This window comes from Branchiostoma lanceolatum, chromosome 18 (genome assembly GCF_035083965.1).
Source record: "Branchiostoma lanceolatum isolate klBraLanc5 chromosome 18, klBraLanc5.hap2, whole genome shotgun sequence".
Taxonomy (NCBI): domain Eukaryota; kingdom Metazoa; phylum Chordata; class Leptocardii; order Amphioxiformes; family Branchiostomatidae; genus Branchiostoma; species Branchiostoma lanceolatum.
The window spans coordinates 16,188,608-16,202,171 of NC_089739.1; the positions used below are offsets into that span (position 1 = coordinate 16,188,608).

General features: G+C 41.0%; 1 protein-coding gene across 1 annotated transcript in view; it reads right to left on the reverse strand.

The window, feature by feature from the left end:
• Positions 1-1,172: 1,172 nt before the first annotated feature.
• Positions 1,173-13,564, reverse strand: part of LOC136424502 (inactive cell surface hyaluronidase CEMIP2-like) — a 28,562-nt gene continuing 16,170 nt past the window's right edge. The window contains exons 17-25 of the mRNA XM_066413116.1: positions 8,784-8,964; positions 7,875-8,090; positions 7,162-7,367; positions 6,690-6,869; positions 6,180-6,402; positions 5,976-6,074; positions 5,207-5,367; positions 4,911-5,020; positions 1,173-1,374 (exon numbers count right to left, since the gene is read on the reverse strand). Coding sequence (XP_066269213.1) covers positions 1,256-1,374; positions 4,911-5,020; positions 5,207-5,367; positions 5,976-6,074; positions 6,180-6,402; positions 6,690-6,869; positions 7,162-7,367; positions 7,875-8,090; positions 8,784-8,964 — 1,495 coding nt within the window. The 3' untranslated portion in view covers positions 1,173-1,255. The remainder of the gene's footprint in view (positions 1,375-4,910; positions 5,021-5,206; positions 5,368-5,975; positions 6,075-6,179; positions 6,403-6,689; positions 6,870-7,161; positions 7,368-7,874; positions 8,091-8,783; positions 8,965-13,564) is intronic.

Genomic DNA, 13,564 nt, shown 5'->3' on the forward strand with positions numbered 1-13,564 from the left:
GCAAAAAAGTTGTCTTCATTATGAAATTAAAGTGGTCAGCAAGGTTGAACAAATGCTTGAAGACACACTACATGCTATACAATACTATGAATTCTTTGTGTTCTTTGGCATCTTCTTTGACTTTGAAGACTTTGCTGAGGGCATTTTTCAGCTTGTTTTTACTGATACAATTGGCAAAAAGTCAATCCTTGCACCAAAACATTTTTCATGTATTCTACACACAAACAACCCTTATCCAAAGAGATGATTCTGATTACATGTATTTTTCAATTTGGCTCAAAAAATGCAACCGATGAATTTATCCTTAGCACTCTGAGTGACTGTCTTGCACTGAGTAAGCCTTTTGGCACCATCACCGATTACAGTGATAGGCACCGGGTTGAAGACATGCATAACATCATGTCAATTTACCTTATAGTTCACTTGCACCTAGCATAAAACTTCAATGTGCATAAAGTAAGTTAACAACAAAATCAGTTTATTAATGATAGAAAAAGAGGCATTCTACAACATTGATAGTCATTTTCTGACATTTTTTTTGAAATTCTGCAGCGTCTTTCTACATTTTGCGGTATGGTCACACTTTTGATAAAAAGATGAAAATTGATGCTCACACAGATGTAATCCATATAAACAAGTCAGTGTGGCCTAATTTAAAGGATGTCCTACTTTATACTATAGACTTGAGTTTGGCAGTGTTCATCCCTACCTAAGGTGCATTTGTGATCATTGTCATCTTTTATCCCTTCTTGGGGTGCAGCAGTCACAAATTTTAATCTACAATACAGTCTGTTCATTACTGCTGTCACGTCAAGCTTGAAATGTAGTTGATTCAATGTGATACGAGGGTGTGCATCTGGTGTCTTATGAAATCTTCATCATTATGTCATTATCATCATTTGACACCAAGAAGCTACGGTAACCACACACCCTCCTTTAGCAGCGCTGAAACCCGCTCGCGAAATACTTCAGCGCTGTTAAAGGAGGGTGCTCCTTGTTTGAAGGTTCAAAGTTGCACAATGCGCCTGACTTGTAGAATTTAATCAAATAAAACCATTTTGATAACTTAAAACATGCTTGACTGGGCCAATGCAACCAAGCAATTAAAGTATATCTTTTTCCCTATGGAAGAAAGCACACAGACTAAACAATACCAAAACTACAGTTGGATGTGGTTGCAGACAAGTGTAAGTCATGCTAATAGTTTTATTCAGTATCATAGGATTGCCACCATTGGTTGATCCAGTGAACCAGTTTATCCCATGAGAGGAATCTTGGTGTAGATCTGTGCTGGTCCCTGGGTGGACGGCAGGTTGACTTGCTGGACCCAGCTGGGCCACACAGACCCCTTGAAACCAACCATCGCAAAATTACCTGCAGGGGAATGGGGAAACAAGAGTTCAACGACCCCATACATAAGCCACATTTTCAACAGTAAATGTTGACATCAGTATTAGTTAATGTTTTAAACTTTTATTCAATACAAAGATAAAAGCCCTGTGTTGGTTGTAATCCCATGCATGAATTATCACTTAAATTCTTCTTACTCGCTTTATGGTATTCAAGTTTGAAAATGTGGATATCTTGTGTTTTTTGCCCGCCTTTTTTATTCCCCCCTCCCCCCGTGCGCAATGCCAATAGATTTGGAGTCTGCAGAGGATGTCATCCATAAAATGTACTTGCTGTGGCCTTAGCTCATTTAGTATGGAAATGATGTCCATGATCTCTGCCGTGAAATTCTCCATGAATTGCACCTGTCACAACGTAGTATAGCCTTTTCTCATTGATTACGTAATGCAAAGGTTCCAATTAGTGTGATTCATATGACTTCATTGCTGCAATGTAGCCCTTCAAGAATTTCATATGTGGCATCCTCCTTGGTTGCATGTATTAAAGTTCTATCATTCTTCAGACAGTTATTGTAATATCAACTCATTGATTATGCTACGTAATGATGACGAAATTAAATATCCATTCCTCCATCCCAAGCTTGAATTATCCTGTTTCAAAGTTTTACAAGAACAACAAGGCTGCAGTTCCGAGGAAAGTTGCTAGAGAGTCCAAAGTTCCAAACCAACACCATTTATTCCACAGCCTAAAAGGTTCCTGCCACTGAAAAATTGTGACGGTATAGTGTCACGGTTCAGAACCTGTGATACTAAACATGGAAGGTGCAGTAAAATAAAAATCCACTAAGAAAAACAAATCGAACTTGTCCTTTGTTTTGTTGACACCAACGTGGAGGAAGATAGAGGAAGATGAAGAAAGACTGAAAGCGGCTGCAGGACGTTTCAACGACTGCAGATGCAGAGACCAGTGGATGATGATGATGATCACGTACCAAATTTCATAATTATCGACAAAGTTTGACTGCTGTTAAACCACGCACCAACTACCGAACTGAACCTTCTTGGCAAAGGTAATCAGCATTAATATAGAACACCAGATGAGTGCCAGCCTAGAGCGAGGGTTTGGAATATCTAAAAGGTTATCTTGGACCAGAAGCTCACCCTGATTGACACATAAAAGTCCCATATATTATAGACTAAAATCTGTACCACATATCTCCTTCAAGATTTGGCTGTATTTCACTCCATACAACACGTATGCTTAATATATCATTTTTGGTCATACCAAATCTTCAGAATGATTAATCTCAATCTTTCCTGGACCAACTAACCTGAAGTTTGCCACAAGGGTAGAATTGTCCAATATTTCAATTATTCCCCATTAGAAATCCCTTTGAAATTACTTTATTGAATTTTTGTTTTTGGCTATTTTAGACCAAAATGTATATTTTTTGCCTCTATATCATAACTAAATGACCTCAAATTTGGTATGAGGGTGCTTAGGACATATATCAACAAAACGTTGGCATACATCACGTAAAAATGGCACAGGGCTGAGTTTTTTTAGACCAAAAATGACCACTGTTACTGTTAGCTATCGTTATGTGCCCTGGTTAAAGGGTTAGGGTTTAAACCAAATGACCTTAAATTTTAGACGGGGAGCCTAGGACATATGTCAATTGCAACAGGACTTTGTCAATATTTTAGGCATGCACCACTTCAAAATGGTTAATGTTGGGATGGTATGTTCATGTGATTTTTGACCATTCTTAAAGCAAAAAAATGTGGTATAGTTTTTGGCACCTTTTCCCTTACGTATTTAGACCAAAGGACCGGAAAGCTGGTTTGAGAATGATGCATGTAGATGTCCACTGGGCTTTATTAACAATTTTGGCATACACTAACACTAACAGAATGATTTATATTTGTTTTGTTTTTTTGCAAATTAATACCAAATATGTGTATTTCGGAGGCCATTCTAGAAAGGGGTGGGGGTGTCAAATTGGGAAAACTCGATTCTGGACTGGGGTGATCTTGCAATAGTTCATGCTTGGGCCGTAGTAATTTTGGACTGGTCCATTTGACATGGAGGTATCACTAGAAGAGTCCACTCTTGCATAGGTTTTTTTAGAAATTTGTTTTGGACTTGGGTGAGTAGAGTAGAGTAGAGTAGAGCAATACGAATTGTTGTGCCTTCAAAGGATGTATCATGCTTCAGTATCAGGATGTATCAGGCACCTGACTGGAGCTTCTCTGGCTGGCTGATACGACTTTGGCACCGTGGAGATCTGCCTGGAGATTATTGTTAATGACCGAGGTATTGGTTTATAAAGTTGATGAAATATGCAGCACGCAACTGAGGATTTCACACTCCCAGTCCTATCTATTAGTTTTCTGCTGCTCTTATCCTTGTAAGCAATATAGATCAGCGTTTTTTTAAAGATTAGCAATAGGTACCAAAGGGCCGTCTCAGCAGCGAGAAGCTGAAATTAACACACTCTACCCATCTCGAACAAGGCATTTAGAAATGGCAGGCTTCGCCCCCTCCAAATGCCACAAGTATGAAATTCCAGTCATCTACCAATATGCAATTACAGTATTTTCTCATTTATTATACAAATTAGGTCTTCATTTGCATATCTTTTATTTATCAATGTCCCTTTATTACTCAGTTACATATGTTGCATGATTGAGCTGTCGTACCATTGAATGGAGTGGGTTTATGAAATTCCCTCATTAATTATGCAAATTAGATTCTGATTTGCATTATCACCATTTCACCATATCAAGTAACACTTAAGCTATCCACATAATAGAAACAAGTATACAGGTTTGGTTGTATATCCCTCTGTGGTTTGACCAGCTGTCGGTTGCTGCTGGGAATATTTGACCCAGTTTCGAAACCAACAGGTGACACCTGTCACAACATGCTTAGAATAGAAATATAGATAATCCTCATTACTTATGCAAATTCAGTCCCAATTTGCCTAACTTGCGCTTCATTGTGTTCATCTCTGTCTAAGCTACCTACATATTACATAACATGAAAATCTGTCGTTCCTTTCTTTAGTTATTCTCTTTGGAATATTTTGACAGAAACGCCAATGCTGTTCCAGTGTCACATACCAGGGTGCCCAAAATCGACCTTGACCTTTGTCCTCCCAACATCTACCCACATACCAAATATCTGTACAATCCATCCAGACGTTCTTCAGTTATGCTGACTATAAGCGCCCGGACGCACACACATAAACGCACGCAAACACGCTCAAAACAACATCTCCATGAAAAAAATCTCCATCTTTCTGTCATGGAGATAAAAAAAAAGTACATCACTGAGGATGTATGGCAATGCGGAAGCACTGACAACAGACGGCACAGACAGACTGGCAATATCTTCTGGCATATTGCAATGATGGCATTGTCTGGCTGCTCTCTGTGACCATGTGTTACAATTAAAGGTTCTATGTAAGTCTTTTCTCTGCGAGAGTGTTCAAATGAAGCGTATCTTCTCGCTTGAACACGACAGCCATAGTCGTTTATTAAAACAGATCACCACACCTCTGTGTTCCGTGGCAACAGGCTCAGGAGCTCCGGTCTCCTTCAGGGCCACCAGACACTCCTGGGCGTTGCGGCTGGACGTGTTCCGGACCGACGCCAGCACTATGGAACTGCACACAAACACCGATGTCGTAAACCATGGGATGCAAACTTTGGTGCAAAACATTTCCTGTGGTTATCTGTCACAAACAATGTAGAGACGTACAGTTTTCCTTTTAATATCCATGTACAAATTTGCATACAGTGCATGTGTTTGTCGTAACACACAACGTTTTCTAGATCATTCTACGACTTACTTTTTGGGAATATCGTTGCGTATGAAGTCGGCCATTTCGCGGTCGTAGTTTGAGTTAGCATGTGTGTCGAAGGTGGATTGGTGGGTGACTGAGCCGGTCACGGCGTCAACAGCGAGTACTAGGTACCCTCTGAGATGGTGGTCATACCGGACACCGTTTATCTATGGTGAGAAGGCAAAGACGTTCAGAATTGGCATGTTTGGTACTGGACGGTGTTGTGTCGCCGTTAACACCGCAGCAGTAAAGCTGTGATTAGTGACGAATTTTGCACACGACAAGCTTCAAACCACAAAAGTGAAAAAGAAGGTCATATCAAGCAGTTTGGCTTTTGGTAAATATGGGTTAAATTTTGGTCATTCCATCCCAGTCTTTATCATTAAAATTCTAATTTCATTGATTTCCCACCACCTGACTATAGAACCAGAACCATGTAAGAGATCACATGTGCACATGTACAGAAAAATGCCATACATTGATGCTGATTCTGGATTTCAATTTCCACGTCATGATCAAAGCCTCAGTAATCAGTCTAATGATAACATTTTTTAAGGATTAATAATCGCGTTAAAATAGATCGTAGTACATTTATAAAGCATTTATGATTATGTGAGACTTTAATGTTAACGTTAGTATTATCATTTTATTTTCCCATATCCACTGCACCATGTATGGTCTCCTGTGCATTATCCCCCTGGGGTATGAATATGCAATAAAAATTGTTATCATTATTATCATACTATATTAGAGTCGCACTCCATAGGTTCGGTACCTCTATGTACGGACTGTGGCCTAATTGCAGCTCCTTCCAACCAGCAGACACCACAGTCACCTCCAGGAACCGCAGGGCAGCGTCAAAGATGATGGGGTCCTGCGAACATAGGGAACTTACGAATCTGGCACCGATAAAGAATGGAATACAGCATATTAATGCGTGTGTGGATTGTAATTTCACATATGGAACACACAAACTCACCTGAGCACCACAGCCTGTACAGTCTTGAACAATGCTCATGAAGCTAGGCATGGGGGCGGCTTGTGTCGGGAGCAGGCTGTACCTGGGGTAGGCGGAGGCTCTACAGTCGCTGACCTGGGTACCTGTCATGGTGGCCGTGATCACGATCCGCTCACACCCCACATCCGAGCAGTAGTCGTCCCCACTACGGACCTCCTGCGCACGCGCCTTCAGGAACAGTAGGCTGGGGGACAGATGGTCGAGTGTGTTAAACAGCATACATGAGTATACGCACAGACTGGGGATAAAGGCTTAGGGCTTGCAAGCTTCATGTGTGTTAAAGTGAGAATCTAGCTCATCTAGAAACATAACCAAAGCGCGAGGTGCTTCTCAGGACTGGCAAGAAGTAAAGGACGAGTCATTTGAGCTATGATGATTGTATGACAGGCCCTGCTGATTTTTGTTGGGTCTTCATCAGCCCTTGACATGAAACGTCCACACTCACGCATGTATTAGTATGTCTAAACATACCCTGTGCTTTCTTCGAAGAAGAAGACTTTGCCACTGCCAGCCTCCACATCGGCCAGAGCGGACACCGGGGACATGTCCTCCTCGTGCATCACCTTCTTGTTGACGCGCCGCTCATGCTGGTACTTCACGTCAAACGTGGTTCCGGGAGGATAACACAGCCCCAGGCGAACCCACTCTCCGCTGCACGGAACGAAGAAAGGTATCACAACACTTAAGTTAGAAATTCATTCAGGCATAAATATTACTGGACGGTACAAGTGGAACCAAGTAGAACAGAGCTTCTCATGTTGAAGCATTCTAGTTAACCTAAGGTAAATATCACCCAATGCTTAATTGACTGTGCAGACAATGTCAGTAACGATTTCTTAGGAACACAGGATCACAAATTGAAGTTGAATCTCAAATTGCCACACCGAATCTCTTGTCTTCCTAACTCTTCCAGTTTTCCGCTGCAGATGAAGGAATGGGTTACCTGTCAAAGTTAAACAGATAGATGGTGACTTCCTCAGGAGCCCGTTTGTCCCAGTGGATGGTGTATGACTGTTGTAGCGTCACCACGGGCTGATAAAACTTGGTGGCCAGTTCGCTTGCACCTGCCATAGTCATGGGCTGATCCGGGTACTCGTCACGGACAATGGTCATGGTGCGGGGCATCGCTGGCTTTGCAACAAAGAGCACCTGCGGATGTAAAAGGTGATATATGCTTCTCTTCAAGATAAATATGCATTATCTCAAATAGTTCTTGGCAGAAAGTAAGTGAAGAAGGCAGGAACTGGGACATTCTGGCCATTGGTTGTCAGAGAATAGCACTCAGTGAGCCTTAACAGAACCAAGCCTGTTCAAACGTTTGGTTTCACCCGGGACGTCATTGGCAAGTTGACAAGTGTGAGAATGACTAAGTGGTTACTGGTCGTATCGCTACATTGTCGTTTTGCAGAAGTTATTTCGCTAAAGCTGAATGTCAATAGACAAATCGTTATGAATTTACAGAAGTCAATGAATAAAATCAGAACATCTGTACATGCCTTAGCTGGTGATAGGGCTATCCATATGTTATTAAACAGAGCGAATGATAATAATGTAGGCCAAGATGGGAACTGGGGTACGAGATCCCGTCAGTTTCGAAATGACAGATAGAACTCTGGGCAAACCATCAGACATCCCAGACGTCATTTCTGACCCCACCTGCGCAAACTGTCCGCTGCAGATACTTGCGCGCCACTCCGGTTTGTCCACACATCCGGGGTTCTTGACCATGTAGTTGTCCTGCCTGGTCACGTACGTGTCGGGGTAGCCCGTGACGCTCCCGTCCAAGTCGTGAAATATCTGGTTCTTGTCTCCGTCTTTGTCGTTTGACATGTAGGGTATGTTTTCTCCGGTGGTGAACACACGGGTTTGCACCTAAAGAAAGGCCAGGGTCAGAATGTACTCGATATGACAATAACGGCATCACAGACTCAAGATTGAAATTGGTAATACTCAGGATCCAAGCCTGGGATTTCTCAGCCCTAGACTTGTCCATCACCCAGGTCCAGGTCCAGGATATCTGTAACGTTTTCTTTATTTGCGTATTCATGCTCGTAGCCAATTGCAGAGATACATTAGAATACAAGAACGTAAAAGGTAAGAAAATTCTATTCTATAAATCTGGCTGATATGTTTCTACGTACAAACGTCTTAGGAAACGCCCGTCCACACTTAAGCGTATATTGAAGACCGTATGAATTGTGTATCAACATTTGGGGGTTGGCAAAGTTTGCGGGCAAAGAAGTGTTTCAGTTCGATAACCAGGCTGCAACTTGTTCCCCACAAACGTTACATTTTTAAGTTAATCCAAATAAATATCATATAAGGAGAAATTCAAACTCTACAACTGGATAAAAATTCGGAGATTTATTTCCGAATTTTTATCCAGTTGTAGAGTTTGAATTTCTCCTTATATATTGTTTACCTGGATGTCTAACCTTCACAAACGTATCAAATAAATATCAATACGCAACTATGGACTTCAACATACATACAAGTGTGAACGAGGCATTACTGTTGAAAATTGCAACATCAATGTTTGAAGGCAGTAGAAACTGCTTTGCTTACATCTTCAAACTTGAGGTTGGTGGCGTTGTTCTTCGGTGACATGTGCCAGTCGTTTGTGAGCCGCCAGCCGATGGCGCTGCTGTAGCGGTCGTGCTGCGGCGCCGAGGCGTACTTCTTAAACGTGCAGCTCCGGGCTAAAGTAGGCCCGTCATAGTAGTCGAGACCTCGCATTGGGAAGACTCTGATGCAAAAGAAACAAAGTCCATCGAGCAAATGTTTTAGACGTAAAACAGTTCAATAGAATATACCCAACAAGACGCCATGTGCATTGATAAGGCTAAATAAAGCTAACTTCCTCAGGAAACCCAGGTCTGAAGCAAGAACGCTGAAGATATCAGACGAGTTGAAAAAAGAAGAGATACCAAAATATTCCCAAAAAAACTTAACCCAAACGCAGCAACAACAACAAAAACTCACCACACAGATTTCGACCAAATCTTTGATCTCCGTTCTAACCCTGTCACTTATATAGGACACGTGACTTTCCGGAAACATGACGTTAACCGTTCCTTTTGAGTTAGCATTGATACACAAGTGTGTGCTGACTTTCGTCGCTGCCTTGGAATTACTTCCTCTCAATCTTTGGAAGACTTTGTGCCTTTCTTTTGAAGAACAGTGGGAGGGCTACTCCAACAGGAAAGATGGCGGCACGTGATGATATTTCAAGGCTCCAAGACACCAATCTTTGGATCAAAATAGACGCGGTCGGTATGCCTAAGTTGTCTGAATTTGACATAGTTGAGGCTCTGTACAATACTGTTCAGAATGAGCTGGATGATTCCATAAAACCAGAAGAAATCCTAGGCGCACAATACCTGAGCCAAAAGCGCACCTGGGTAATTAACTTTGCATGCCTGGATGCTAAGGCGAAAGCAATCAGCGTAGGTCAGGTGGTTGTCGGTTCAAAATCCTACGGAATCCTGGACTTCCAGAAAACCGGTTTAAGGAAAAGTGAAATCAGGATTTCTATCCATGGTATTCCACATTCTGTATCGGATGAGGAGGTTACACAATGGGTGGACTCAAGAGCGGAAAGGACGACAGAAGTCTTGAGACATCAAAAGAAGAACAGAAATGCGGACTCCCCCTTTCAGCACCTGTACTCGGGCCACAGATTCTGCTATGCGTCGAAGATCACCAACCCATTCCAGCGGTACGGTACCTACAGCATACCTGACCCCACAGATACAGGTTCTCTGATTGACATAGAAGTGACAGTGTTCCACGATGGCCAGCATATCAACTGCAAATCTTGCAAGGCAGAAGACCATGCATTCCATGAATGCCCTCATCGGATCACTTGCCACAACTGCGGAAAAAAAGGTCACACAAAAAAGTGGTGCAGGGCCGACAGAAGTAATCCACCACGAGAAAGTAGAGATGTTGAGCAGAAAGTTCAGCAAGGTCTCAGAGCTGCCCGGGAGGCATCCAACTATCGATCGACTAGTGCTCCAAGAGCAGTTGTTAATAACAAAAACAGCAGAGAAGATCAAGACTTGACAGACTGGGCTTCTGGAGACCCCGATGAGACAGCCGAGAGTCAAGTTACTGGGGACAGTGATGACACAGAGAACACTCGGTGTGATACAGAGACAATTGCAAAACCCCCACATCAGGATCAAGACGGCCTCTCTGGTGCAACCAATCAGAGAAGACTTACACGTTCAACCCGCCCAGCGACCGCCAGCACTAGAGATCAAGGTCAACGGCGTCAACCCGGGGCATCAAGGTCAACTAGGAAGAGAAAGAATGTTCTGACTCCGCCTGACAAGTCGAAGCCGGACAAACTGTACAAAGACGACGGTCGCCACGAAGATCAGAGGAGAAACAAAGACAATGGATAGTACTTAGGTCTATCTTCCATAAACACCTATGGTTCGACTACTCACCAGCAACACGCGAGGTCTAAGGAAACGAACGGTACGGCGAACGGTTTTTCAATACCTTAAAGCTAAGAAGATAGACATTGCTTTCATGCAAGAAACATACATCAGCAGTGCTGATATAGAAACATGGAAGACAGAATGGGGAGGAATGCTTTACGCACACCCTGGTACCTGTCATAGTAAAGGACAAGTTATTTTGATATCTAAAGGTTCCAACATTAGAAATGTGGAATTTATAGATATATCTGAGAGGGTCATTGGGTTAAAATTCATAAGTCAAGATGAAACATTTGTATGCTTTAATGTCTATGCTCCCAACGATGTTGTAAGTAAAAAGAAATTCTATTCACAAATTACAGACTGTATACAAAAGCATCATTGGCAGCAAGGACATCTAATCTTAGCTGGGGACTTTAATTTTGTAGTTAACAATGATTTAGACAACATTGCTGGGAAAGATCATAGTAAATTAGAGGTAAAAGCTTTCAATGATTTGATTCATGATCTCGAGCTCCGAGATCCTTGGAGAACTTTACATTCAGATGAAAAAGAATATACTTGGTCAAAACGAAACCCGTTTGTCGCAAGAAGACTAGATTACTTTCTTGTCAATGAAAGTATGCTTGATAGTGTTATCTCTTGTGAAATATGCTCTTTCCCATGTTCAGATCATAGATCTGTTCTATTAGAAACATCATCAAGACAACTAGAAAGAGGTTCTTCATACTGGAAATTTAATGATTCTTTTTTAAAAGATAAAGTTTTTCTAGATCAGGTTAACTCCATTATTGAAAATGTAAACAAAGATTTAAGTGAAAATGTTACAGCAAATAAACAGGTGATGTGGGACTTTTGTAAAAGTAAAATAAAGAACTTTTCAATTAATTATGGTAAACAAAAAGCATTTGAAAGGAAATCAAAGCACAAAAGTATCGAAGAAAAACTAGACAAAATGGAAAAACAATTAGCAGCTGATCCAAACAATCAAAACCTGCAAGAACAAATTAGGAAACTAAAGACTGAGTTTGAAATACTGGCTCTGCATAAAGCACGTGGAGCACAGATTCGGTCAAAGGTTAATTGGATTGAAAACGGTGAGAAAAACACAGCTTACTTTTTACAATTAGAAAAAGCACGTACCGCCCGTAATGTGATTACTAGTATTAAGAGGCCTGACGGCTCTGTTATAACTGAACAAGGTGAATTGTTGAGTGAACAAGTTAGATACTATAGAGAACTGTATAAAGAGTCTGATGTCTTTGATGACGATAAATATGATGATTTTGTTAAGGATTTAGATTTCCCAACATTAACAGAAACACAGAAAGAATCATGTGAAGGGCTGTTGACAATGTCGGAATGCACAGCTGCACTGCACGCCATGACAAATGGTAGTCCGGGTCTGGACGGTCTGACAGTTAATTTTTACAAACTGTTTTGGAGCAAAATTAATAATATGGTTTTGAATTCACTGAATGCAGGTTTTGTTAAAAGTCATCTATCATCCACACAGCGCAAAAGTGTGATAACCCTGCTGTTTAAAGGTAATGAAAATAATGATATAAGTAGGGATCAGTTGTCAAATTGGAGACCTATTTCCCTAACAAACACTGATTACAAGATAGGTGCTAAAGTATTGGCAAACAGACTACAAAAGGTAATCACTGTTATTGTAGGTGAAGAACAAGCAGGTTATATAAAGGGCCGATCTATATTGAACAATATTCGTGCTATTGATGATGTTATTTGCTCTTCTAAAGACCGGAAAGTACCCGGGGCAATCTTGTTCTTAGATTACAGTAAGGCATTTGATACCTTATCCAAAGAATTCATTGTAAAAGCTCTAGAGAAATACAATCTAGGTCCAGACTTCGTAAACTGGGTCAAAGTTTACACTAAGAACGCACAAAGCTGCCTCAATCACTGTGGACACCTGTCATGTTGGATCAGTCTTGAAAGAGGAGTACGACAGGGGTGCCCCCTGTCCGCTCTCCTCTTTACACTAGCAGTGGAGGTTTTTGCGCTCAGAATTCGTCAATCTGATGAGATCAAAGGATTTGTTTTTCCGTCATCTGATGACCACATAGTAGAAGCCCGTATCTTCCAGTACGCAGATGACACAGAGCTAGTACTGGGTGATAAGGCTTCAATTATAAAAAGTTTAGACTTAGTTGAACAGTTTTCTACCTTTTCTGGCTTACGTTTGAATAAAGAGAAAACGGAAGCCATGTGGTTAGGCCCTTGGGCTGATAGTTCTGAAACGTTAGGCGGACTGAAATGGACTTGTAGGGTAAAATGTTTAGGAGTTATATTTTCCTCCACACTCTCTGCTTCCGAAATTGTTGACAATTGGAACAAAAAATTTTGTAAAATGAAAAAGTTATTTGCTTCCTGGGCTTCAAGAAACTTAAGTTTGTTAGGCAAAATATTAGTACTTAAAAGCTTAATTGCATCCCAACTCTCCTACATGTTAAGTGTTCTTGTTCCACCTGAAAAGTTTCTGAACGATGTTAATTCCATATTCTACAGGTTTTTGTGGAAAAAAGATCGTGTGAAACGTAATGTATTAATCCAAGATTACTCTGTAGGTGGTCTAAAGATGCCTGATATAAAAATCATACATAAAACATTTTTACTAAAATGGGTTAAGAAATTATTACATCAGACTGACAATGCATATGCTCCTATCTGGAAAAAAATCCAGTTAAGTTATCTACATAGATTTGGTCCCAATGTTTGTATTTTTAGGTGTAATTGTAATATGGCACAATTTCAACCCTGTAGCTATATACAGTCGTTACCTGACTTTTATAAAAAACTAATACAAACTTGGTACGAAGTTAAAGAAATTAACACAATAGACGATGTATCAGAGGAGAATATGCCTTGGCAACT